At 43.3% G+C, this 25,053-nt stretch overlaps 1 protein-coding gene across 1 annotated transcript in view; it reads right to left on the bottom strand.

Annotated features, from left to right (window-relative positions):
* Window positions 1-1,964: 1,964 nt before the first annotated feature.
* FBXO16 (F-box protein 16) overlaps window positions 1,965-25,053 on the bottom strand; it is a 29,867-nt gene continuing 6,778 nt past the window's right edge. The window contains exons 3-8 of the mRNA XM_062571236.1: window positions 17,901-18,107; window positions 16,687-16,851; window positions 15,556-15,788; window positions 8,835-8,940; window positions 3,904-4,129; window positions 1,965-2,032 (exon numbers count right to left, since the gene is read on the bottom strand). Of these exons, the coding sequence (XP_062427220.1) occupies window positions 1,965-2,032; window positions 3,904-4,129; window positions 8,835-8,940; window positions 15,556-15,788; window positions 16,687-16,851; window positions 17,901-18,107 (1,005 nt within the window). The remainder of the gene's footprint in view (window positions 2,033-3,903; window positions 4,130-8,834; window positions 8,941-15,555; window positions 15,789-16,686; window positions 16,852-17,900; window positions 18,108-25,053) is intronic.

Here is a 25,053-nt window from a genome sequence, read left to right as displayed (position 1 = left end):
CTCCTTCTCTGGAGATATTCAAAGGCCGTCTGGACAGGATCCTGTGCAAGGTTCTCTAGGTGACCCTGCTTGAGCAGTGGGATTGGACTAGATAATCTCCAGAGGTCTCTTCTAACCTCCCCCACTCTGTGATTTTGTGATTTCCAGGGGAAAAGGCTTGTGAGGAGAGATCTGCAATACCAAGGAATGGATGCTGATGAATGTTTTGGGTGGGATTTATGCCACTTAATTTCAGGTGCCTGAAAGTTAGCTTTCTTGATCTGAATTAGTCAATTTAGGCTCCTATGTAATCTATGGATGCCAAAGGAAGTTCCTATTTCAGCTACTCCACTAAGAGAGCTAGCTTAGGCAACCGGGTTTTAGACCATTATGTTGAGTGAGATGAATTCCCTTTTTCAAGCATATAGGGCAACCAGAAAAAAAATAAAGAAAGAATGATGCCTGGGAGAAGGAGGTGCACTGAACCATCTAATCATTGATTTGGAGCTGGAAATACACATGGCATGCCAGCAAAGAGTCTTCAGGTATGACCCATCATCCATCATGCCCAGCGCCTCCTCTCGACAACGGTCAGTGCCACTTGCACCTGAACACTTGAAACCCTCAAATGAAACAGTCCAGAGTAATCTGCTCACAGATCCTTCTCCAAATCCTTGTCAGTTAGTAGCATTTTCTCTGAAACATGATTTTTAGCCTATAAATTTTGAGAATTCATGGGTGTACTGTACTTCTTACTGCATGGAAAGATCAATTGTTTTTTTCCTGGCAGTGAGTTCTAGTTGCTGTGGATTTTGTGCCCTTATCCTTAAAAATTCCTGTTTATTAAGTTTACTGGATATTTCCTTAATTGTGGAAAAGACAAATAAGAATGCCCGATGCCCATTCTGTTAAATAATTAGACTGATATCAGCTCCTGACGCAAAGCCCTGTGCAATGCTGTAATCCAGAGTCTAAGATCTGATTTCATTCTCACAAACTCTGGGCATGCGATCAAAATAACGGAGTTGCCATGTTGAATGGAAGGCGGTTTCCCTGAGCCTCCTTTCACCCACATGTTAAAGGCTTCTCCCTTGAACGATAGGCTGTTTTCTTCACAGTTTAGAGGATTGGGCTGGGACTGTTACAGCTTAGAGACCACATGAACATTGGTGGTAAGTGGTAAACTACTCACTTTGTAGTGAGGACACAGCTTACCTCACTTACCTGGCGGCTGGTGAGAGCCTTCCGTCATCCCCCCTATGCCCACAGAGACAGATTCTCCCCTAATTCACTGGGAAAGCATTACGGAAGAGCTCAGGCCGTGGAATATGCCCTGAGATGTCCGAGCGACACAGACAAGCTCAGCACAAATGAGGACAAGCATCTCTACCAGCATTCTGCACAGGGGTTTTCAGACCCAGCAAGGCCAAGCCATAGCTCAGATACATTCAATAACCTATGTGAACTCTGCAGTGATCATGTACCCAGAGAAAAGCAGAATGTAGCACGAGCTTGAAAGGAGCAATGATAGAAAACCACACTGAGAAGCACAACAGGAAAACAGACGTGACTCTACACCGCTTTGGAAACCGGAGATCCCAAAACTGGAGATCCCAAAGGCACGCAGAAGTCATTGTGCTAAGTGCTGTACTCACAAAAAAAATACAAAGTCATTGCTCCAGCACCCCTCTGTCTGCAAGGACAAACTCAAAACTGGCTGCAAGGCAGTTAGCTTTCAAAAGAACTGCCTAAGTGATGCAGGATCTCCCTGCCCATTGCTTTGCATTGAATAGTGAGGTCAATGAGAACCTCTCTTTTAACAACAGCTGATAAAAAATAAAGCTGGGTCCTTATGAAGGATTCAAAAGTGGCTGTTCTTCACTGAGCACAGCCTGATTCAGTTAACATTGCTGTTGTTTCCCACTTGCCAGGCAGATAAGCCTTTGCTCTGCTGAGATGAAAGATACTCTGGATCCTCGTCTTCCTTACTCTATATCAGATCCTTGGTTTGATGGAGGAATGCACCATGGCTGAGCCTCAAACAGTGGAGATGCTAGAAGAGGCAGAAAAAAAACCATGAGAATCAGAGAAATTTAGTCAGAGAATTCAGATTCTAAAGATACTTAGGTACTTAGCCAATCCTTGGAATTTCAGTGGCATTTAATACCACAAATGCTTTTACAAATATACATTGGACAGAAGGACTGTCTCAATTCATCATCTCATTAAAGAGAAAAAAACGTCAAAACCTCTTTAATCTTCCTGCCCACCTTTCTGACAGTCTGCAAACACAGCCTGGTAAAGCCCAGCTGGAACACTACCCCACACTGGTAAGTTTACCTTGGGAAAAGTCCAGCAGAGGTCCAGGAGAGGTCACTGAAGGAATTAAGAGAGGGTTTGCTTTCCTCTGATACGAAAAGATGTGTAGTTTTGCCTATCAAATTGCCCCTAATCCCAGTGCAATCCCTCAGAGATAATTCACGTTGGTAATCTTTCTATCACAGCGATGGTGGTTGTAGGTAGCTTGTAGGTTTGTCTGAGGGCCTGGTGCCCACTATGCAAAGCACTGCTTTTGGGCACACGTTCTAAATTCCTATCAGCTGGATCAGTTCTGCAGCTGGCTCCATCCTGGCAGGGGTTCAACATACCCCTACCTGGCCCCTAATGAAGACACAGAATGTGGCAGAGTCAGAAGGACCCTGCAGGTCTCTGTGTGCTCCAGCATCCTCCATGCCTGTGGAATCAGGAATAATTATTGGGCAGCAGCAGTAGGAGCTCCCCTTACTTCATCCCCCACATCCTCTTTGACAATACTAAACTGCCTCTAAACATCTAAACAGGGTCTCATCTTACTCACTCCAGCACTTTTCCCAATGTGTTATCCCTGGTCTGTGTTTAAATCCTTTCCGCTGTCTCCCACAGAAAGATTTGTGATCAGTCATTTGCACTGTGGGTCCTCCTCATAGGGGTTAGCCTATGCATATACTAATAATGCCAGAAGTTGGGAAGGTCCAAAGGGATCCTGCAAAGGGATCTCCACATACTCTATTATCCTCCTCCTAGATGGGATCATTAATATTACTGGACAGCCCTGTAGGAGTTGCCCTCACTCTATCCCTGTGCTCTCTTTGAAAATCCTATACAGCATCACATCAGATGTCTTTTTTTCCTTTGTTCACTCCTGTTTTTTTATCCACTACCCTTGCTGCTCTACTAAAAAATGCTAGCGATCCCAAATTGCAATCCCTACCTGGACAACTCCCTTGTGAACTCTCAGGATTTTCACCAAAACCTGCAAAAGCACTAAGCACTTCTGAGAGATACTTCTGAAATGCTTTCCTAGCAAGCTACAGACACTGAGGACCCTCAGGAAAAGCTGCCCAAGCCAGTCCTGGACTGAAATGGCTTAAAATTACTTTTAATGATGTCAGTCCGAGTCCTTATTTTTGGAAGGCACACATATCCACTGCTTTCTCAGCTGTTCTGAAAGTTGTTCCCTGATTTGCTGAATAATCTTGTCCCAGTCCAGCCATACCAGTTCCTCATGGCATCCAGCCACGGTGTGGCAGAGTAAATGGACTTTGGAGGACTGAGCCCACTGTGACTTATGCACCTAAGATTCCTTGCTCTGCCATTGAATAGTAGTGAGCTAAACTCACAATGAAGCCCACACCAGTGTTCAATGCTATGATGATGGCCATGACAGAGAGGTGGATCTAGTATTGCTAGATTTGAAATCTTTGGCCATATGTTCACTTTCAAGGCAGCAAAACAGGCTCATTTGTTCCCACCATCCAGAACAACTGCCTTTTCCTCTGCTTACAAAAATATACTGCCAGCACTTTCTCCTTCCCTCTGTGCACTGAGTTGGGATAGATTAAACCTCTACAGTAGCTTCCAAATGGGACAGGAGAGCATACTAACACGGACATCTGGTTTCCATCCTTGTGAAGCTTTTTTTTCCTCTTTCATGTCGCTTTGGCACTGGAGCTTGAACAGGCGTTGGTCTTATCCCAGCATTCCACTGGGGGCTTTGGACCAGAGTCTTCACTGCTGCTTTGGTGAGCAGGTTTCCAGTTGACTGATGAGTGGCCCAACTGGGACGAACTGGTGTTTTTGGAACAGACTCAAGACCTGTTGAAAGTGACAGCTAGGAAGAGAAGGCAGTAAGTATCATATTATCCCAACAGCCCTAGAGGAACTGAAAATGTTGGAGCCCCTTGAGAACTTTAATCTATAAATGATATCCCTAAATGATGATATGAGCATGATTGTGTATTATTGCACCTGGGCTCTGTTATAAGCTAACTTTAAGGACAAAAGAACCCAATTAGAAATTTATAGCAGCAAGGCAAAACCCTCATTAATTGGCTTTCCACATCAACTCACAAGTCAATGCACAAATTCTCCCTTATGCCCCGGCTCTAACTCCTCCCAGTCCTGCTTACTCTCTGAAGTCTCGCAGTGCAAAGGATGAAGTTTATATTAACATATTGTTCAACGATCATTTTCCAACCATATAAAAGCTGAGGAGAAGAATATCTTAGTAACACAGTGATTGCTTATTCCTTGAAAAAGGTCTTTTAATATTTTTAAAACTCAGGATAAGGTGCTGCAGACCAACAACCCTGGCTCTTTTTAACTGATACAAATTACTCGTTAAGAATAATGAAAAAACACCATAGAACCAAAGGATTACATAGAAACTCATTAAGAAGCAATAAGGGCAGATAAGTCTGATGTGAAACTAGTGCCCACAGTAACATGTCTGTGTAGAAAAGGTCGATGCTGTTTTGCAGTTGCTGCCCGCCTGTTTCCCCTTTCCATTATTTGGCAGCATTGGCAGCAATGGTAGATATATAATGGGTCGTGTCTAATTGTCTACTTATAAATACGCAATCCAGCAACTGCTGAGTATTAGCCTAAAGGAAGGCTAGTGCTTATACAACTATCTAAAATGATCCAGGTTCTTAGCAGTAACTGATGTGTAACAGAGAGATGAAAATAGTTTTTCTGTCCTAGTGAGAAAAGCACAATAGCACAGAAATAGCAGTTGCAGCACAGCTCTGACTGTACCTTGCTTTTCTGCTCCTGTGTCTTTGGTGATTCAGCTTTAGAGTGCATGGGGACAGACAGGCAAAGGGTAATAAAGCACAAAGCCAGACTACGTCTTTAAAATTAGAGTCACATTTATGAGCTGAGCTTGAATCTGCAAACATTATCCTGAGTCATTTTCACTCTCAGGAGCAGTCCCATGAAGTTCAATAGAATTTCTTGTATGAATAAGTAAAATTCAAAATAAGCTTTGCAGAATATAGGTGGTGTAAATACACACTGCACAGGACTGTGGTCTCCATGCTGAGAGCCCTGGGTATTTGTGTGGGATATATCCCTGCAAAACATAAATGTGATCCATACTCGAAACATCAACTCCCTGTCAATATGACATAGGAAAATTTATTTCGGATTTCAAATGCTGCAGTCTTATTACCTTAGGATATAGGCAGTGAGGCAAGAATGACATCAGAAAGATGCTGTTTAGTGAGTACTAAAAATAAGCCAGTAATTCAGGAACAGCTGTGAAGGTGGAGCAGTCTCTTAAACAGAAACAAGCGGACGGCTGAAAGGCAAAACCAGCCCACGATCACTGACATTGCAGCAATTGCAAAGCCGTCAAAAGCACCAATCCGCAGAATTTTCACCTTCCGAATAAAGTATCTGGGAATTTTGACATTTGAGAACTTTTGGCATGAGGTTGTCTGTTTTGCTGAAGAGCTGCAGAAGACTCCTTGGAAGTCATCAGAGAAGATCCCCTTGCTGTGTAAGGGACACTGATGTGGCAGCACTGATGCCTGGGAAAGGACCTGCAGGGCCAGAGATGAGGAATCACAGCAGAGCTCCAGGTCAGAAAGAACAGGAGGGCTGAAATAGTGGCCCAAAACACTGGGATTTGGTTTCCATTCCCTGCCCAGCCTGGTAAAATTTTGGAAAAGTCACTGAATCTGTTCCACTCTTCACTTTCCTTTATACTGTGCTGGGACAACAGCTGCTGAAGGCAATCTAAGTGTCAAGGTGGCAGAGGGCAACCCATGAAGCCTTGAACCAACAAAGCGCATAAAGGGACGGTTAACACTGAAACGAGTCATATCGTTAAAGTTAGGCATTTCCCTCGATACAGAACAAGGTGATGACACCATTCTCCTGAAAAAAAAAACTGATTCACTGCTGAGCTGTATCTATTACAGAAACTTCACTGAGTTCAGTGGAGATAACACAGTATAAAACTGGAGTAACAAACTAGTTAATCAGTTTTGAAGAAATGGTAGACAAAAAGAATAAAACAGATATTCCCACTCCACTGGGGAGACATGGGGGTTGCATGTGCATTCATAAAGAAGAAATGTGACCCTTCATTCAGAGACCTAATTTACTTTATTATAATTTACTAGTTATTGTAATTTACCTAATTTACATTAATTTAGCTTACTTCAATTTATTGTAAATTAAACATTAGTCTTGTCATATATTCTGCCACCGTTTGCATGATTACTAATAAACTCGAAAACCACACAAGTTTACTAGGAGGAAAATTGATTCACCGTATGCCAACCTGGAGCCAGTGGATGTAATTCCAGAAGTTAGGTCAGGATTTTAATTACTTTTTTCCTTCCATTTTGGTGTTCAGCATGTGTTGTTTAGCCTCCTGCTCTTGGAACTCCATATAATAGCTCTTTACACATCTTCACTGTTGGCTGTAAAATACTTTATTCTCATCTACTTGGATCATTGATCTATTCCTTTGGCAGCTTCATTTTAACCTGACTTGATGTTTGCTTGCTTGGGGCACTTACTTACTCTTTCAACATATTTCATTCTTCTTCCAAGGATTTACTAAAAGACTTAAGCATGAAGCCTCTTTATTTGTACTTGATTAAATATGAGTTTTTTAATAGGTCTTCATTTCAACAAGATTCCCCAGCATTACCTTTATAATAAATGAAGATTAACTTGGGATAATTCCTAGTTATTTATATATATTCTTTATCTGTGCATCACCCTATATTTACCTTTATTGTCATGTAATGTTATAATCAGTAATGGCCAGAATAACAGCAGGGTTATAACTCAGGATTACATGGAGAGTAAGACAGACATCTCTGTTAGTGAAATTTGGACAACTCTGAACTCAAGAGAAATACAAGGACATTTTCGGTGTAAAGATCTAGGAAAGACTGACACAGTAGCACAGGCTGCCCCAAGTTTTTAACATAAATACATAAAAGCCAGTGCTACCAACAGTGCATAACAAAGATACGAGGTGTAACCCTGCAGGTTTTAAGAGGCTCATGCCTGAGCTAGGTTGTCCTAATTGCCTAGGGCAGACCAAGGGGGTGCCAAGAAGGTTGCAGGGTGGACAGGGAGTCTGTCATGGATAGCATGCCATGGTGTTGGGACCCTTCCCAGGGCTTTTTGTGGCAAGAGAATCCAATACCAACTAATCCTGCCTGCTCCCCGAATGAGTGTGTCTGTGAGCATTCTGTGGCAGCTAAGAGCTTCTTGATGACTACTGGCTACAGGAATAAATTACCTGCAATTAAACTGAGAGCTCCCAACAGAAGGTGGCACATACGTACCCACACCTCAACCCTGTACTTCGCAGTTTATAGCAAAAACTCCCACTCCCATCCCACTGATGTTACATAGGAGAGTTTTGACTTCACATTGGGAGCCAAACTGGCTGCTTGTGCCTTCCTGATTACAAGGTACAGGTTAAGCAACTTAGAAGACCACATAACTTTCCTAAAATCTGGGGAAAGAAAACCAAAGTCACCTCTTTCTACCCTGAACTAAGAATCTTTCACTTCTGTACTGACAATAAAACAGCTTTAAATTTGAAACGAGAAGTCACAGTGGAATGAGACTCTGTAAAGGCTCTCTGATCTAAAGGCTACTGAGGAAGCCATTGGAGAATGGAAATCGTAAGACACAGGCTGAATAACTTTAATTATATTTTCTGTTCTTTAACACTGACTGAATCTATTTCCTTGCAAAAGGCTGTATTTGGGTCAGGAGAATGCCTCTCAATCTCAGGAGGCAATGCTTCCCTTTTATGTAAACCTCTTTTAGCTCAACTCATGTGTGTTCTGTGCCTTTCATCAGTTAGGAAACACATTCCCAGTTTGCAAAAAAACCCAATATACTTGCAAGTATATCCTTCTTCTAGCAGTTATATGTTGCTATACCTACAAAAGCTGAGACCCATGGTGTTTTCTGGAAACCTAATTTCCCTGAACTGCTTTCATGTGAAGGTGCCCTACTTTACCAGTCACGAGTGCAATTGAATCCACAGTATTAAGATGTAAAGGCTGCTTGCTCTGGCTTGGTGCAATGAACAAAGTATAAACTGAGCTCAAACTACAATGATCAAAAGCTGTGAGCACAGAAGAAAATCTTAGGGAAAGATTCAAGTGTTACAGGAGAATTGATCCAGTGGTTTGTGCAGCATGGAAACTGGCTGTCAGGATACTGTGCAGTAAGTACAGCAAAGGAGGAGAATATAACAAAAATCAGCGTCCACACACACACGGTCCTTTTCCCACTAAGGCAGATGGACTATGTCTACGTTGCAACAAGAAATCGCCCCTGGAGCAGCCTGACATGCTGTGCTTTGCGTCCTGCTTATATTCCTTCTGGCTAGATACCTCCCTTGGGGACAGGCAGCAAATGTGCCTGGCAGCCTACTGATAGCCAGGAGCAAAGTTTCACAGTCATCCAAGTTAAATAAATGGTCTGAGCTGCTGGGAGGAGCTGACACTGGGCCCTGGCTGATATAATCACACCCTGGTGATACTCACCAGTGATTTTGCCTTCCGGAGCTTATAAGGTCCACGGGCTGGTTTCTTTTTTTTCTCAGCTGCCTGCCGGCTAAGGTCTGGGGTCTCCCCTCCTCCTTTCTTTCTCCTGCAGAGTGGAACAGAATAGCATTAAGAAGTGCAATGGAGTTGCTTCCCTGAGGTTGAGAAGAAGAAAATCCCTTATGATATACCACTCAAAAAAGACATGGTTTAAACTAACTCACCGGGGACAGACCACGAACATACAGCTACTGTGGCTCAGAGGAGGGTGGTTATGTTGCTCTAACCTTACTGCACTCAAACACATGCCTGTAGCTTGAGGCTTACTCATTTAAGCTAAAATGACATAACCAGCTTTACAACAACTTAAGAAAATTCACTGAAAGGCAGGTGCCTGTTTAATGAAGTCTATCTGAGAATTTTTAGTTCAGTCAGTGTAAGTTGTACCATAAGTAAGGCTAGAGGACCGCCCTGCCAATAAGTTATTTATTCATTGTTTTTACAGCCAAATGTTCTTGCATATGTATATGTATATATGTTTGCATGCAGCTATTATTAAAGTCAGTATAATTAACTGGTAGAACAGGAATATTCCGGAGTGTGAAAATAAGTGAAGTACACTGGAATATGGCCTGCTGACATATCATACCAGTATCAGGAGTAAAAACAGTGCTATGAGAAAGTTTTTTTTTTTTTTTTTTTTTTTTTTTTTTTAAGAAGTCAGACAGGTTCATAAACACCGTTGCTCTGAAAGTTCATTCTCCTTCCATATTCAAATTCTGTAAATAATTTCACAGGTGACTTTACAAAGCAGTTAATTTAAAGCAGGAATTCAGTGTGCTCTATGTGCTCATCTACCAGCTCCATCATCAGCATTTCTGGTCTCTTGGTAGGCATGCTAAAATGCATATTATGAATGCAAAATCATGAACATATGAGATAGAAACCGACTCTAAAAGTAACATTCATCCTACAGAGAAACAGAGCCACATGCATAACATCCCCAAATCATCCATCAGCATTATATATGTTATTCTGTAGTCCCACATCAGCTGCAGATCAAGAACCACAAAGACGAATGAGACGCACTATTTCATTAGCAAATTGAGGAAAATTGCAACTTGTTTATAAGCACTTCACTAACAGCCAAGAGCCAATCTAAAATAGTATTATAGGGAATGATATGGTCATCTCTAGACAGAACACAGTCCTTTCTGCCAGAAAGAGTTGCCATGAGGAAGCATCTCCACTAGTTACAACTGGTAGTGTGGTACCAGCCTGGGGAGTGGTTCTGACTCTGTTCTTCAGAGGCCAGTGACAGCATCGACATAGACCTGTTCATTTAGAAAACTGAAAAATGGAAGTATTTCTGAAGAGGGAAAACTCAGATGCCCTGTCAAACCAGTGCTCGTGGTCGTAAATTAAAAAGTTAACCTCAAAGCGCTCTACAACCGTATGCTAATGTGCGTGGGCACGGTGTCGAGCATCCCTCTGCAACAGGTCATCACCGCATCCCACTTCAAGGTCAGGAAAACGCACACAGGGAGGATGAGTTTCTCGAGGCTGTGGAGGAAGGCTGCATCACAGCCGAGATGAGAACGGCAGGTCTTGCACCCCTAGGGCTGAACTCGGCGTTTCTCACCCTGCTTTTCTCTCTTAAGCGATGTTTTGAATTCCCACAAGCCTAGCAGGCAAAGAGCATTGGGCTGGCTATTCAGAAACAGGAAAAGCAAAAGGCAAGCATCAGGCTTCAGAAGAACAGCGAAACACCATTCCCTTTTTGTGAGAAACAGGGCCCAGGCTACTGACAGAACAATTACAGAAAGTAATTATTTTCTCGTTGGATAAACACACCAGTACAACATGCAACTGTTTTTAGAGCCGGCCTATGTCCATAAATTATCTAACTGAATTAGTGCTGCCTTCTAGAAGCCAGAACTGGTTGGGGTAGGGGGGGAAGGAGCTTTTATTTTGTTGTCATGAGAAGTAGCAGGGCTCTTTCTTGAGGCACAAGGACACAAGCTTGGCAGGGATCCAAAACTCAAATCAGAATTCTTTATCCATGATAAAGTGGGAGGCAAATCTGCTGATTTATTGGCAACAAGCAGCACAAACACCAGATGCCTTCCAGCAGAACCGTACACACACGGATCGAAAGAAACACCCCTCCTGTTCCTTCCCAGGCAGACTGCAGTCCCAGCGAACCCAAGGAAAATTTGCTAATTTGTTCCACATTTTAGATAAAAAGGCTTCATTTCACCTTTGTATCCCAGAAGAGACAAATCCATCCTCACTGGTCTCTATTTTGTTAGTATAAAAAGGAAAAACTACCTGGACAGATCAGGCAGAAAACAAAACAGACATAAGCGAAATCGTCCTTATGATAAATTACACAGATACATATAGCAATGCTGCAAGTCATAGCTGTAATTCCAGCACAGGATTTTGATAACCCCTTCCAGGCAATTCGTAATTCAACCCCTGCCTGCATCTTTTCCCTTTTGTGCCTCCTCTGCACTCCCTCGACTATGCATCTGCTCATTGCTCTTCTAATTTCACTGCTCAGTGACTATGAGGCTTCTTCCACATTATCCCCCCAAACCAAAAAGCCCCTCAGTGAATATACTGAAGGATTTCTGTCCCATTTCCTTCACAAGCAACAGTGATGTTCATCACTGAGGCTCCTAGGTACCATTTTGCTTTCACAATACAGGCTCATACCCTTATGAGCAGGCAGCCAAAAAGTCCATCAGAAAATACAATCAAGTCTCAATTATCGTCCAGATTGCACATTATCTCTATCCTGATGTTTGTCAGACACTGCCCAGCTGTGGCATAGCATTAAGGTTCTTCTCCTCCCCAATGACATGAAGCATCAGCACTGTCCAAGCCAAAAAAACTCACCCAGTTGCTCTACAGAAATCTATTTGTTTTTCAAAGGTAAATACCCCAAGTATGGTCTTACAGTGCACAGGACATGTTTTCTGTTACCTGTTTTAGGACTCCCTTTGACTCCACTCCACAGCATAACTGAAAACTGACTGTAGCCTGTTACGCTTCCCAAGTTTCACTTCTTTGGCTGAGGAAGGGTAAGTTCTCCACTATGGCTTCACTATTCTTGTTCCTCTTTATGTGCATTTGGACCACAACAAACCTCATTTGCCCCTCCAGATTGCAAAACACTGTGTTTTGGAAAATCACTCCTATTGTTTTAGGAATCTCATTTTATTCAGATTTCATTGCTTTTGACATTTATTTCACAGGAACAGCCGATACTGGATCCTTGAGCTCCAAGAATTCAAGTGACCTAAGAATTACTATACCTAAAGCAGTCTAGACAGGCAGAGGCTTTTATCTTTGTTCTCTGTTCTACTTTGCAATCCTATACAGCAGTCGGTTACAGTCCACCTAAGCTGATAGGTCGGAGTAAGAAAAAACAGTGGACACAGAGTTCACGTTTGCCTCCCTAGCCCAACTGATGAGATGCTCCCTAATAGTTGGCTGAGCCTTCATCTCCAGTTCAAAACAAAGCTTGCCACCGGAGAGGGTCTGATCACTTTGCCCTTGTGTTACCATTGATATGCAACCTAGGTCTGCCCACGTTGCCCACCAATTGCTGCCACCACTTCCACCAAGAGCTAGCACCTTGGGAAAGCCCACGAGCAGAAGGTGGTGTCTTGCTGCTCCTGCTGCGAACAGGGAAGAGGATGAAGTGCTGAAGTCCTGGCCTCCAGGCAGCTGCTGAGGACTGAAGGAGGAAAGAGACCATGTGGAGCCTTAGCGAGAGGAGTTCATAGAAACATAGAATCAGTAAGGTTGGAAGGGACCTCTGGAGATCATCTAGTCCAACCTCCCTGCTCAGCAGGGTCACCTACAGCATGGTAGACACGGTTGCATCCAGGCGGGCCTTGAACAGCTCCAGACAAGGAGACTCCACAACCTCGCTGGGCAACCTGCTCCAGTGCTCCGTCACTCTCACAGGGAAGAAATTCCCCCTCACGGTCAGGTGGAACTTCCTGTGCTTCAACTTCTGCCCATCGCCTCTTGTCCTGTCACACGGGGCAACTGAAAAGAGTTTGTCCCTGTCCCCTTGACACCCTCCCTTCAGGTACTTGTACACATTGATCAGATCCCCCCTCAGTCTGCTCTTCCCCAGGCTGAACAGGCCCAGCTCTCGCAGCCGTTCCTCACAGGGCAGGTGCTCCAGCCCTCTCATCATCTTTGTAGCCTTATGCTGGACTCTCTCCAGTAGCTCCATGTCTCTCATGTCCTGGGGAACCCAGAACTGGACACAGTACTCGAGACGAGGCCTCACCAGGGCTGAGGAGAGGGGCAGGATCACCTCCCTCCACCTGCTGGCAACACTCTTCCCAATGCACCCCAGGAAACCATTGGCCTTCTTGGCCACAAGGGCACATTGCTGGCTCATGGTCAACTTGTCATCCACCAGCACTCCCAGGTCCTTCTCTGCAGAGCTGCTCTCCAGAAGCTCAGTCCCCATCTTGTACTGGTGCCTGGGGTTATTTTTCCCTAGGTGCAGGACTCTGCACTTGCCCTTGTTGAACCTCAGGAGGTTCCTCTATGCCCAGCTCTCCAGCCTGTCCAGGTCTCTCTGAATGGCAGCACAGCCCTCAGGTGTGTCAGCCACTCCTCCCAGCTTGGGATCATCAGCAAACTTGCTGAGGAGGCACTCCATCCCCTCATCCAGGTCTTTGATGAGTAAGTTGAACAGGATGGGACCCAGTCCTGAGCCCTGGGGGACGCCACTAGCCACAGGCCTCCAGCTAGACTCCACGCCACTGACGACAACCCTCTGAGCTCTGCCTTTCAGCCAGTTCTCAATCCACCTCACCTGGAACAAGGCTGCAGAAGGGGCTCTGTCAGCCATGTATCCGTAGAAGAGAAGTGCCAGAATATTGTTATATGAATGGGAAGTTGGGTCTGCACCTGAAATGGCACACCTGCCCTGTTGCACAGCAGTGAGAGTCATTATGAGGGAGACTACATGCTAGCGATTACTTTCAGCTTAAGTTATATTAAAAGGAGAGCCTTGATAAATGAGGAAATCTCATTTCTCTCCTTGCAATAATCCTCTGTAATTATGGATAAATGCCAGATTTACTAGAACACTACGCATTAAAATGTTCTCTATTGCACAAATGGATAGAGGTTCAAATCTCACTTAGAAGAAAACACAGTCAATGTGCTTCCTGTAGCATTAGCAGCTCAGAATCATTTGCTTCTGGTTGTCACTGCATCTACAGCTCAACGCTGGAACATGCAACTTTTAAACTCTTCAGATGACTTGTCCCATTTTCAACACTGGCTCGTGGCCAACACAATGGAACCCTAAATCCAACAGAAACCTTTGCAAGCTTCTACATAGAGACATTCAGCAAAACTAAAAATAATATCAGGACATCTATTTGCAACATGAAGCTTTTTGTTAAAATGCTTAGTTAGAAGTTTCAGTGAGCTCTGCAAAAAATGGTGGTAGAGTCAGGAAACACCACAGAAAAAGGGTGAGGTAGAAACTGGAAAGCTCTTTGAAGTGACGCAGTATCCTAGTTCTAGGGGATGCGGATTAAAAATGATTCATAAAAGGCTTTTGCTCACACACTGGAAACTCTGTGGAACACCCCGGAGGAGCGGTGGGTCCAGCAAAGTTAATCACATTGAGAAAGAGCCCATGTGAATACAACACTGCTTAACTGAAATAATCACTAGGCTGGGGCAATTCATGGGTTGATTGTTCTTGTGCATAGGGCTAATCTCAGCTCTATCAGTTATTTACTTAAAATACAGTCTGGATACTTTCACTGTGGCTTAATTGGTTCCCAAGGTTTTTGCTGGCACAGTGAAAAGGGATGAATATAATCTCTGTGCATGCAGTGGAGTGAGAATCTGTGCAGTCCTTCGCACAAGGATGAGGCAATTGTCAAGCTAGTAACCCATTACCTTTTCATCAGGCTCAGATTAACAAGGAAACTGATGAAAAATCTGAGATTCTGAGAATGTCTGATGCCAGATGTGACAAGGAAAACATGGGACTGCCCTAACGCAATTTGATGCGCAAAACTATACAAAAGAAATGTCTTTCTTAAATCAGTTGCCAGTCAGATGATTCTGCGAGCCGAAGAACTAATGGATCTAGGCAAACTATCTCAGGTAGTCTAGCTACAAGTACTATTCATTATTTAAATATTATGTAGCATATATACACACACCATATATACACACAGGTCTCACACCTGTACCTCCATTCACACATCTAAATCTCCTTTCAGTCAGAAGATCCTTGCAGAACCAACACAATTATGTTTCATCAAAATTAATTCATTTTCCCTCTTTTGTGCAGAAACTGCAGAATTCTCCCTACTTTGCACCTTTACTTAAAAACTCTTGAACGGACTGTCGTCCTGGTTCTTCCCATTAGAGCTATATAACTTGACTCAGAGTTACAGCATATTTTATAGGCAGACGCTAACAAGCTCTACCATGCTCTGAGCTGAAAGGACACAAAGTAGGGCAGCTGCAATTAGAACAGTACCAAGATCAATCCAAGAAAGCCATCAGAACAGCAAAGCGTGCTAACTTGGTTTTGAAATGAGGCTGCTGAAAATATAAAGCTTCTAGGCAGCTTGGAGCACAGGCAGTGAGTTTTCCAAGGACACAGACATACCCTATGTCACAGAAAATACAAAGGGAAAGAGACTCTTACGCCTGCCTAGCCTGTTCAATGGGATCATAGTTGTCGAGGTAGTTGAATCGGATGGTGTCTGTAGGGTGTCTGTCTGAAGAACGCCATGGTGGGAGTTCTTTCTTCTCTTTGTCTCTCCTCTTTCCTAGCACAGAAGCTGATCGCAACACTGATGAAAGAGAAAGTTTTGCTTCTGGGACATTGCTCCTTAATGGCTGCACATCAATAACTACAAACTCATCCTTTGGTGGGGTCTAATAACAGAGAGAAAAAGAAGAAAATACATTTTATTTTATAACAAAAGTGGTATTCATGTTGCCTAACTTTAGTCTTCAAAGAATTGGGTATTTAACTCAAAATTAGTTTCTCCAGGCCTCAGCAGATAGAAATAGGCACCCTGACAGGGCAATTCATTGCCCATGTCGCAAGTACTACATTAAGATGATCTGAGCTGCTTTCTAGATTCATCAGCTTCTCTCCATTGACTACAGAGCCTTTGGGGATTGGTTAGAATTAGAGATACGATTTTTAAATGTCTAATAGAGGCCAGAAGAATCCCACCTTTAAAGTCTCCAAACCAGGCACCAGTTTCAATGAATCTCAGAAAAAAACCATGACTATTGAGTAATGCTCCATCTCCAAAAAATGGCCCAGTCAGCTTTGAAGAAGACAGAAAGAAACAACATCAAGGGCTATAGAGGGCCGACCGTGTTTTGGGTTTTTTTTTTCCTTCTACAAGTTAGACTGACCGTGAAACTTCAGCAGGGGTGATACTGTGTACCTAATTTCTGCTTATCAGAGGACCTAACAGATGGAAGTGGGTTATCATATGCTGTGGAAACTGGGGAGAGTCTTGAATGCTGGAGTAGGAAACTTGGAGAATTACTCCAGAGGACACTGAGAGGAGAGGTTCTTGGGATGGTTTCTCTCCAACCTGTAAGGTTTTTATTCCTTCCTGCCATGGATGGATGAAAGGGAAGCAGTGCTCATGGCAAAACATGATTTTAGATTCTGATTTAAAATTATTCATCTTCTATTTTACTAGTGCAAGACCACAGAAAGATAAAGAGATAAAGGGCTTATAAATCCTACCAGCCCAGAGTTTTCCCACTAGCATTAAATATCTCCAAAGGTGATAGCAGCCATATATACCTTTGGTCTTGTAACACGCAGCTCTTTTACCATCTCAATGTAATGTTTCTTCCAGATTCCTTGCTCAAAGGGAGTTGGAGAGAAGTTGATGTACCAGCCAAAACGCAGGCACTTCAGCATCCAGAGCTGATCCAGTTCTGACAGGTACTTCCAGTGCCAGCTCACCTGCAAATGTCCAGTAAAGTAGGTATAAGAGTAGAGCTAAACTATTATCATTCAAAATGATAACAGTGGACTAGAGATCATCCCCTGTTGATGCAGCTCCCCTTTGTGCTTAAAACTAATACAATTCTTCAGCATTATTTATGCACCATTTAAACCCAAATTCAAGGTTTTCATGAGCGGTGATCAGTGCATAAGTGTTGGCTATCTCCAGTGCAGCGAATTCCTCCAGAAATTACTGTCCTAGAGGGCAGATTCCAATCTGTTTTAAGCAACTCCCTCATTTCTACTCAGTGAGTATACACCAGCCTAAAAAAAACCCTTTATTAGTTACCACTGAGAAAACCAGCAATAATAACCCCTCCAACTCTAAGAGACTCATTCACAATGTTTTCTCCACCCTCATGTTTGCTGTTTGCTGTTATATTCCATCATGCAGCCACCCTGCATGCAACGCTTCTTCCAGCCTCAGGGTAAACACTATTATTTGCATAGCCATGATATCATATGATATATGATATCATTATATCATATTATGCCCATTTCCACAAGCTACACTGTAAAGATCTTTCCGTCTAAGTCAGTCATTTCCTAATCTGTTCTCTCTCTGCCTGTGAATTAATAGTGTGAGTTCTTTTGAGACCAACACGGGCCATTACTTTCCAAAGCAATGAATGCTTTTGCACACAGTGCAGGGCACTTTAAAAGAACATGATTTTCAGAAAGAGCCAGGCCTCCTTCTTCAGAATGACCAGCCTTGTAAGGTGCCATGAGTTAAAAGCCTTAGAGCTGAGCATCCAAACCTACTCTTCACTTTTGTGAATCTTGGCCATTCTGACTTAACTCTCAGGATCTGTGCACATGCAGTATTCAATATCATGCAAGTGTTGTGAAGCATCCTGCACCAGGCTGCCAGTCCTAAAGATACCCTAGCATTACTAAAATAGCATTGACATGACCATACTGTAAACTACAGCTGTTTCCTTATGGTTCCTTTTTTTAACTAGTTTGACCTGACCTTCTGAACCTTAGATATATATTTGCTTTTTCACCTGCGCACATCGACAGAGACTCCGTGGATCCAGGAAAGAAAAGATATATAAAGACAGCACTCGAGGGAGCTGTGTGGTAAAATCCAGCGCTTCGGTGGGAACTCGGTCCTGGAGATGCTTGGCGCAGAATTTCTGCTGTGACAGGGAGCAGCGCTCCAGCAAGTCCCCCAGAATCCTCCGCCTCTGAGCATCTGTCCACTTGTCAAACTGAAAAAAGGAGTTTCAGCCTCTGAGAAACCTGAGATTCAGCTTGTTAAAATAAAGCACACATTAAGGCAAGGCAAAGTGCATAAGCAGCAGCTTCTGGTGACTCATTCTAGGACAAAGCGAGCACATAGGAACTGGGAACAAATGGAGATGCTACATTTAAAGAAACACTTAAGCTCACAAGACTGCTCCTGGGGTTAGTTCTAAGACTTGGCTTCACTCATGGACAGACAGAGACTCAAATGTGTCATGGTAGGATCAGATCCTAAATCAGAATGAGTTAACTGCCGCTTCCTTGTCTATCCCAACACCTATATGGCCCCCACTACTGCACTATTTAAGTGCCTAACGATCTGTGATGAATTGATTCTCACAATCCCACCACACAGGAGACAAATATTATCCCCATTTCCTTCTAGAGATGTAGAGCAACGAGACATTAAGGCAGCTGCCCATGGCTCCCAAGGAAAATCTGTGGCATAGCGTGGAAGCCCCCCCTACAGTAACAGTGATTTTTCACATTTCTATACTCGTGACAAACATCTAAAGAGGAGGATTAAAGTGCTGGGACCTCACTGTGGGCAGGAATGAGCACTTAGGTAACCACACAAGCATGTATCTCCTGCTACAACAGCAACACCACTACTGCACGGAGCAGAACAGGGCAGAGCTGTGTAAACAGGGTGGGAGCCATGGTGGCAGTACCTGGTGTTTAACTCGTGTTCACAGCAGTGGACGGAAAGGGCCCTGTCAGCAGGAATCTCCTGGGAAGGGACTGACCTCATCGCCCCAGTCTGGGCAATCTGTCTCAAAACCTGCGAGAGCAGTCCTGGCTGCCAGGGCAGCATGGAGCACCAGCAGGGAGGACGTGGCAGAGGACCACGCTGTGGTCGACAGCCTTCCAAAGCCGAAGGGCAGATTGGCTGAAGTCCTGCTTCATCCTGCTTCCCTGTACAGCAAGACTGGCAGCTACCCAAGCTCACTGTCCTTTCAGAGGGAAAGTGCCTGAACACCTTCGGCTTGTTTGGGGAATGCTGCTTTCCCCTGGCTGTTTCTCTCTCATGCACTGGCCATACTCATAACACATGCTCTTCTTTCACGAGATTATTTTCAGGAGCCAGCTTTCCACCACTGACAGCTCACTCTCCGCAGGTCAAATCATTGCACATATATTTCTGCATTTAACTTCAGGGGCATTTGAACTCCATATTTAAAAGTGACCTCCAAAAACTACAAATCAGAGAAAAAATATACAATTCTTCCAACATTTATTTTTTATTGTGGACAAATGATTTAAAATCCATTGGTCTCTCTTCTCCCCTCCTCTCCCTTCAACACAATAGAACAGAAATTCAGACCTCTTTTTCTCTGTTTCTCCAAAAGATATTATAGGCAAGCAAGGGACTGGCAGAATTATGGTTTAAAATCTGCTGTGCAGATGAAAGGTAATTTAAAAGAAAGTAATTTAATTCCAGATCATTTTAAACAGCACTTTGTTTCTTTTCACTTGGATGTATTTAATTACAGTATCTGAGAATAATTTGTAAGATGTAAATAACTCTCCTCCTTCTTGCAGACAACACTGCAAGACCTTCAAGAAGGTCAGCAAGGATCAAGGAAGGGTGGAATTGGCAGTCTTGACATGAAACAAGCCAAACAGAAGAAAGCTCCCAAATGTCCATGCCTTTTCATACACCAGCAGACACTGAAGTAGGGAATACACTCTTTCCCTCACATCCCTACTTCGCATATAAATTTCACCTCTAACGGTGTTTAGCAGAGTTCTAGGTAAAAACTGAAGCAGGACCTTTGGATTGATGGCTTTAGAAACATGCACTCTGAGAAAATAAAACCAGACAGAGATGTACCGGGGGACAGAGGAGGCTCTGCCTACCCCTTTCTCAGCCTCAGGCTGATGTGAAAGGCTTTCTCTGTTACATAGACTCTCCATTCACCATCACTGCATCCTCTCCTGACTCAAACAATGTGCAACCACCGATCTGCAAAGATCAACTTCTCTCCTATACAGATTTTGGAGCCAAGGGGGTAGCTGGCTTACTCTCTTCCACACCAAGAGGTTAAGTGCACAGATCGAAGCAAATGTAGCTTCTCTTTCAAAGGAGCAGAGTATCTGGTCCTATTTAACTCTTCCCATTCTGCCACAGATTTTGCAATAATGCAGTTCTTCCCAACATCCGCAGCCTGTGCTTCCACTGCAAGGGAAAAGCCATTTAAATCAGTGCCACACACCAGCAGCAATGGAACACACAGCTTCTTCTCCACTGCATTCAGCAGCAGCCAAGTAGTTAAGCAGGCATAATCTGTCTCTTTTCCAGTATTAACAAGCATGTCCCCAACCTACATTTGGCTGCCTTTTTTCCATAGTTCCTCCCCTCGCATGTGATTACAGCAACCCAACCAGTCGGACCGGATTCCCCTTTTGAACATGCTGCACCTTCCCTATCCGCAGCTAGCAACATTTTTTCCTTTTCTGTATTTCCCCGAGCCCTGGAGAACAATGTCTCCCCAGGGACTGGATGACATAAGGCTACGCTGGCTGTTGCACTGGGGAATGCAACGTGCTCCGTATTTCTGAGATCAGTTTACAATTAATCCATGAGTGCACACACACAAATAATACTGCCTGACACTAAGGGGAGAGCCCAGGACCTCAGCACCCAAGCAGAGAAACTCTGTTGCTTAACCTAAAGAGGCCCCTCAGCTATAAGAGACAGGCTCTTTTACTGACTTGCAGTAGCTGTTGAAACAGGCCATAAGCCTCCTCTCCAAATGGGCACATTGACATGAATTCACAGGGTTAAAATCACACGCAGGCATCTCTGTGCTCTGTAAACGTAGACCTGAATTCCCTAGTAAATGAAGCTGTTTTGTGACATACTAATGTAGTCAGTGGCTTGCAAGGAGATAGAGGAGGTTAATATAGGCAGAAGCAGTCCTTCCCTCCTTCCCCAGCCAACTTCTCTCAATTCTGATGCACGGAAGATTTGTCCCAGGCTCGTGGCATGGGTGAGAGGAGAAGGGATGAAGCAGAGAGGCACCTGGTCTCCTTAAGATACAGTAATCCACCAAACAAAATCTAAAACTGCACTTGAACCAAGCAGCTCCTTGTCAGGAACTTGTGACTTGCCTTTAGGATTTGTTCCTTTTGTTTTCTGACTGCACTTAAACAAAGTCCTCAATTAACCCTAAAATTTTGGAAGAGGAGACTTCTGGCAATACTGCTGAGGAACTCCCCAGCCTGGCAACATGGAGCAGTACTTGTGGGCAGGAGCTGCCACCTCTGCACCTTGGCACCTAGCACAGGGTCAGCTCCTGGGTGAGGAGGTGCCTCTGGGTGGGTGTTTGCGGGACAAGGGACGGGGTTCAGTTGCCTGGGCTATCCTGCACAGCCAAGGGTGGTAGTCATCTGCAAGCCCAGCATCGTATCTGCGGCCCCATACCAATGCCTTAGCCACCTCAGGACAAATGGCCCTAGGCGTCTGTGTCTGTATCACGTACCATGCATTTGGCAAGTCCCTAGCCCAGGCTAACGTCAAACTAGTGTCTGAACAATGTCTGGAAGAGTGCTAGCAGCCCAGGCCAAAATCGTGCCAGGGAATGTGCTAACAATTTCATGGAGTGGGTGCGCAAGTTCTAGTATCTGGGAATGGTCACAGATGCTGTACAAACTACTAACACAGATGTAGCCCACAGGGTGAGCTGAATCACTGTCTGGGTTCCCCTGACTCGTCTAGACCTCATTTGGTTATAACGGGAGCTGAGATGCTCAAAGCACCTGGAGACACTTAAGCTTAGATGTCTTAATCTGCAAATTCAACTCCAGCTTCATTGTCAGTTTATTCATCTGGGTGTCAGCATGATAACATGGAGCATTAGGGTGGAGCAAAATATTTTCATGTTTTTTTAAATTAATGGTAGGAGTTTTTTGCTTGCAGTGTTGAGAACACAACGGAAAGTGAAGCTGAAAGGGAGCACATGAAGGCACCTGCCCAGACAGCAAAATAGAATAGCAACTAGAATAAAACAGGAAATTGAAAGAAAAATGTTAACATTTTCCCAATTTAACCATCAAAAGGGTTTCATCTGAAAGACAGCAGCACAATTTATCTTTTGCATGTATCTGGGTACTATTTGGATGAAAGATCTAGTGCAAGGGAAAATCATCACAAATGTTGGCAATAGGAGGATAGCCTGCAAATACTCATGCTTAGGAAGAGCCATGCAAGGAAGGCTGGCTGCTCTTGCTGAACACTGCTGTTGCTTCCTCTTCGTGCAGCAATAACACCTTGCTAGGTTCATCGCAAGTTCAAAATTTTAGAGCATCCCTTCCCACCTCTTGAATACCACAGGTGACAGCACAGCCAGCCCCACACCTTCAGGCTGTTGAGCAGCACAGAAACAGGAAAAAGAAATCCCTTCAGGCCAGCTAGTTCGCTCCTTCTTTGTCTGTGTTTTATGGACTGCACTAGCCTGAGAGACATCAGTGATGTTCTGTGAAATGATTACAAAAAATAACTAAATGAAAACAGAGACCTGAATGCATGCAAATAAAATCAGGGGTAATAAAATAAAAAATGAACATCTGAAGTTTAATCTAATATTCATCTGGCTGTAAAAGAAAACCACTGTGGCAATGCAGCTCAAGGCAATCTGTTCTGGTTTCCCAGAAGGCTACATAGTCCTTCAGTTTAAAAAGGTTGAGAAACACTGAGCTAGCTCATCTCCTGCCACAAGGCAGGATCTACTTTACCTAAACCTTCCTGACAAGCGTTTGTCTAACCTGTTCTCCAAAGACTTCAGTGATGGAGATTCCACCCCTAAGCCCTCGGCAAGCTATTCCAGCAGTGAGCTATCTGTACCATTAGATTTTCCTGATGTCTAAATTAGATCTCCACAGCTGCAGCTTGAGGCCATGATTTCTTGTCCTATCCAGTGTGAATGTGGAGATCAGATTATTCCCTTGCTCTTTTCAAACAACTTTTATGTGTTATTTGAAAGATATTATTATGTCTTTTCTCTGTCTTCCCTAAAGTAAACAGATCACTTTCAAATTTTCTAGCCCTGAGACTGTTCTCATCTACAACTTGTTCTCTGAAGTATCTCCAACTGGTCCTCAGCTTTCTTGAAACGCAGTGACCAGAACTGGGGATAGCTCTGCCTTTCACACAGCTCTTCAAGATATTTAAGATATTTGTTACAATTATAAGAGACTGATCATACTCAGTTTGTGATCTACTGTAATTCCCAGTAATTTTTTAATATAACTGCTGTATACTGGGGACTTTTCATTTTTGCAGCTTTTGTAATGGTCATTCTTACATGTAGCACTTTTCACTCATCCTTATCAAACTGCATCCTATTTTTGGCAGATTTTTGGCATTTTGATTTCTAATCTCCAAAATTCATGAAATCCCTCCAAGTATAGTATCATCTGCAAATTAATATGTACTTTCCATTCCATCACCTAAATACTAGTTAAAACATTGATCAGTGCTGGATTTAGAAGAGACTTCAACCTTCTAGCCTATACTCATTTATGGCTACACTGAATATGGGTTCCCAGTCATGCAAACCCACCTTTCAGCAGCTTCATCTAGTCCATACTTCCTGACACCACTAGGAGAGGACTGTGTGAATGAACAGGAAAAGTCCTGCTAAGGGCACTGTGATTTCCTGACACATTTTCTCCCAGACTGAAACTGCTCTAGCCTTGCATACCACGAACTATCATGCCACAGGCTGCGAAGGCAGTAAGAACAGCTTTTGTGCTTTCCTCACCCTTTTTGCTGGTACGACAGATTACAGAAGTACAAGAAAAATCAGCTCCACAATCTAACGTCGTATGTAGGGTCAGGCATTTGACTTTCAGAAAATGATTCAGCGCTCTTATGTCCAGGGGAGTGTTCATTTCCAGATTTCAGCTCTTTCACTGGGGGTTCCAATTAACACACATCTGCACTTTTGCCACCATATATCTCATTGGCATTTTAAAACATGCAACAATTTTCAAATTGGGTTTTAGATCTATCAGTAGCTATCACACTAAAAAGCGCTTTTTGAACAATAATCATTCAATTATTTTGTTTCCTTGGTTTCCATGAAGTTCCCTATTATCCAAATGCATGCAAGTGAACAAATTATGGAAAGCATATTTCTTGTAAAGATGAATAATCCTTATGAGCTTAAAATCAAAATATTCATCCTTGCAAACCATCTCACATGCAAAAGATTTCCACATGAGTGAGTTATTAATCACAAAGAATAAGTGTCACTGTTCAAACAGACTTACTGTGCAAATACTCTTTATCAAAGACTGCAGATAAGGAGCATCATTTCTATATTTCTGTTTAGCTTGTACATGATATGGGACCACATACCTGCTTCTTTGGTTCCATTTTTAAAGATGTATGTCTGCTGCAGTAAGCTGTTTGAGTATGCATTCTTGTTCGTATAGGAGACAAAGCAAATGTGCTTTCCCACAACCACCTTTAAAAGTATTTTGACTCATAAAAGAGAAAGAACAATGTGATATTTAAGCTGCGAGTTTAGGACTAGAGCAAATAGTGTTCCACTGTGCAGTCTGTCATCAGCTTCTTGAGCAGATCACTTAAGATTGTATTCCTTTAAACCAGTAAGGTATAACTCCCTTCATAGGCCATGGGAAGAAACAGGCATCACTAGAGATCCATTCTTTCATCCACAGTAAGTGAGATGAATTACCCTTTGGAAGCACTACTTTCTCTCTGTTGACTATACAAGGAGTCTGTTATGGCTAGATCAGCCAGGCTTAGATATCTGTGTTCCAGATATTCACATCTGGACAGAAAAATCCTGTCCTGAATGCCTACCTGCAGTCATTTGTGGTTGGGATAGACAAATCCTATCTTAAGTCTCTCTATGCCTCAATTTTTCATCTGCAAAACAG

This window comes from Rhea pennata, chromosome 3, assembly GCF_028389875.1.
Source record: "Rhea pennata isolate bPtePen1 chromosome 3, bPtePen1.pri, whole genome shotgun sequence".
NCBI classification, from domain to species: Eukaryota; Metazoa; Chordata; class Aves; order Rheiformes; family Rheidae; genus Rhea; species Rhea pennata.
The sequence above is the reverse complement of the archived record's forward strand: the minus strand, read 5'-3'. Positions and strand labels throughout refer to the sequence as shown.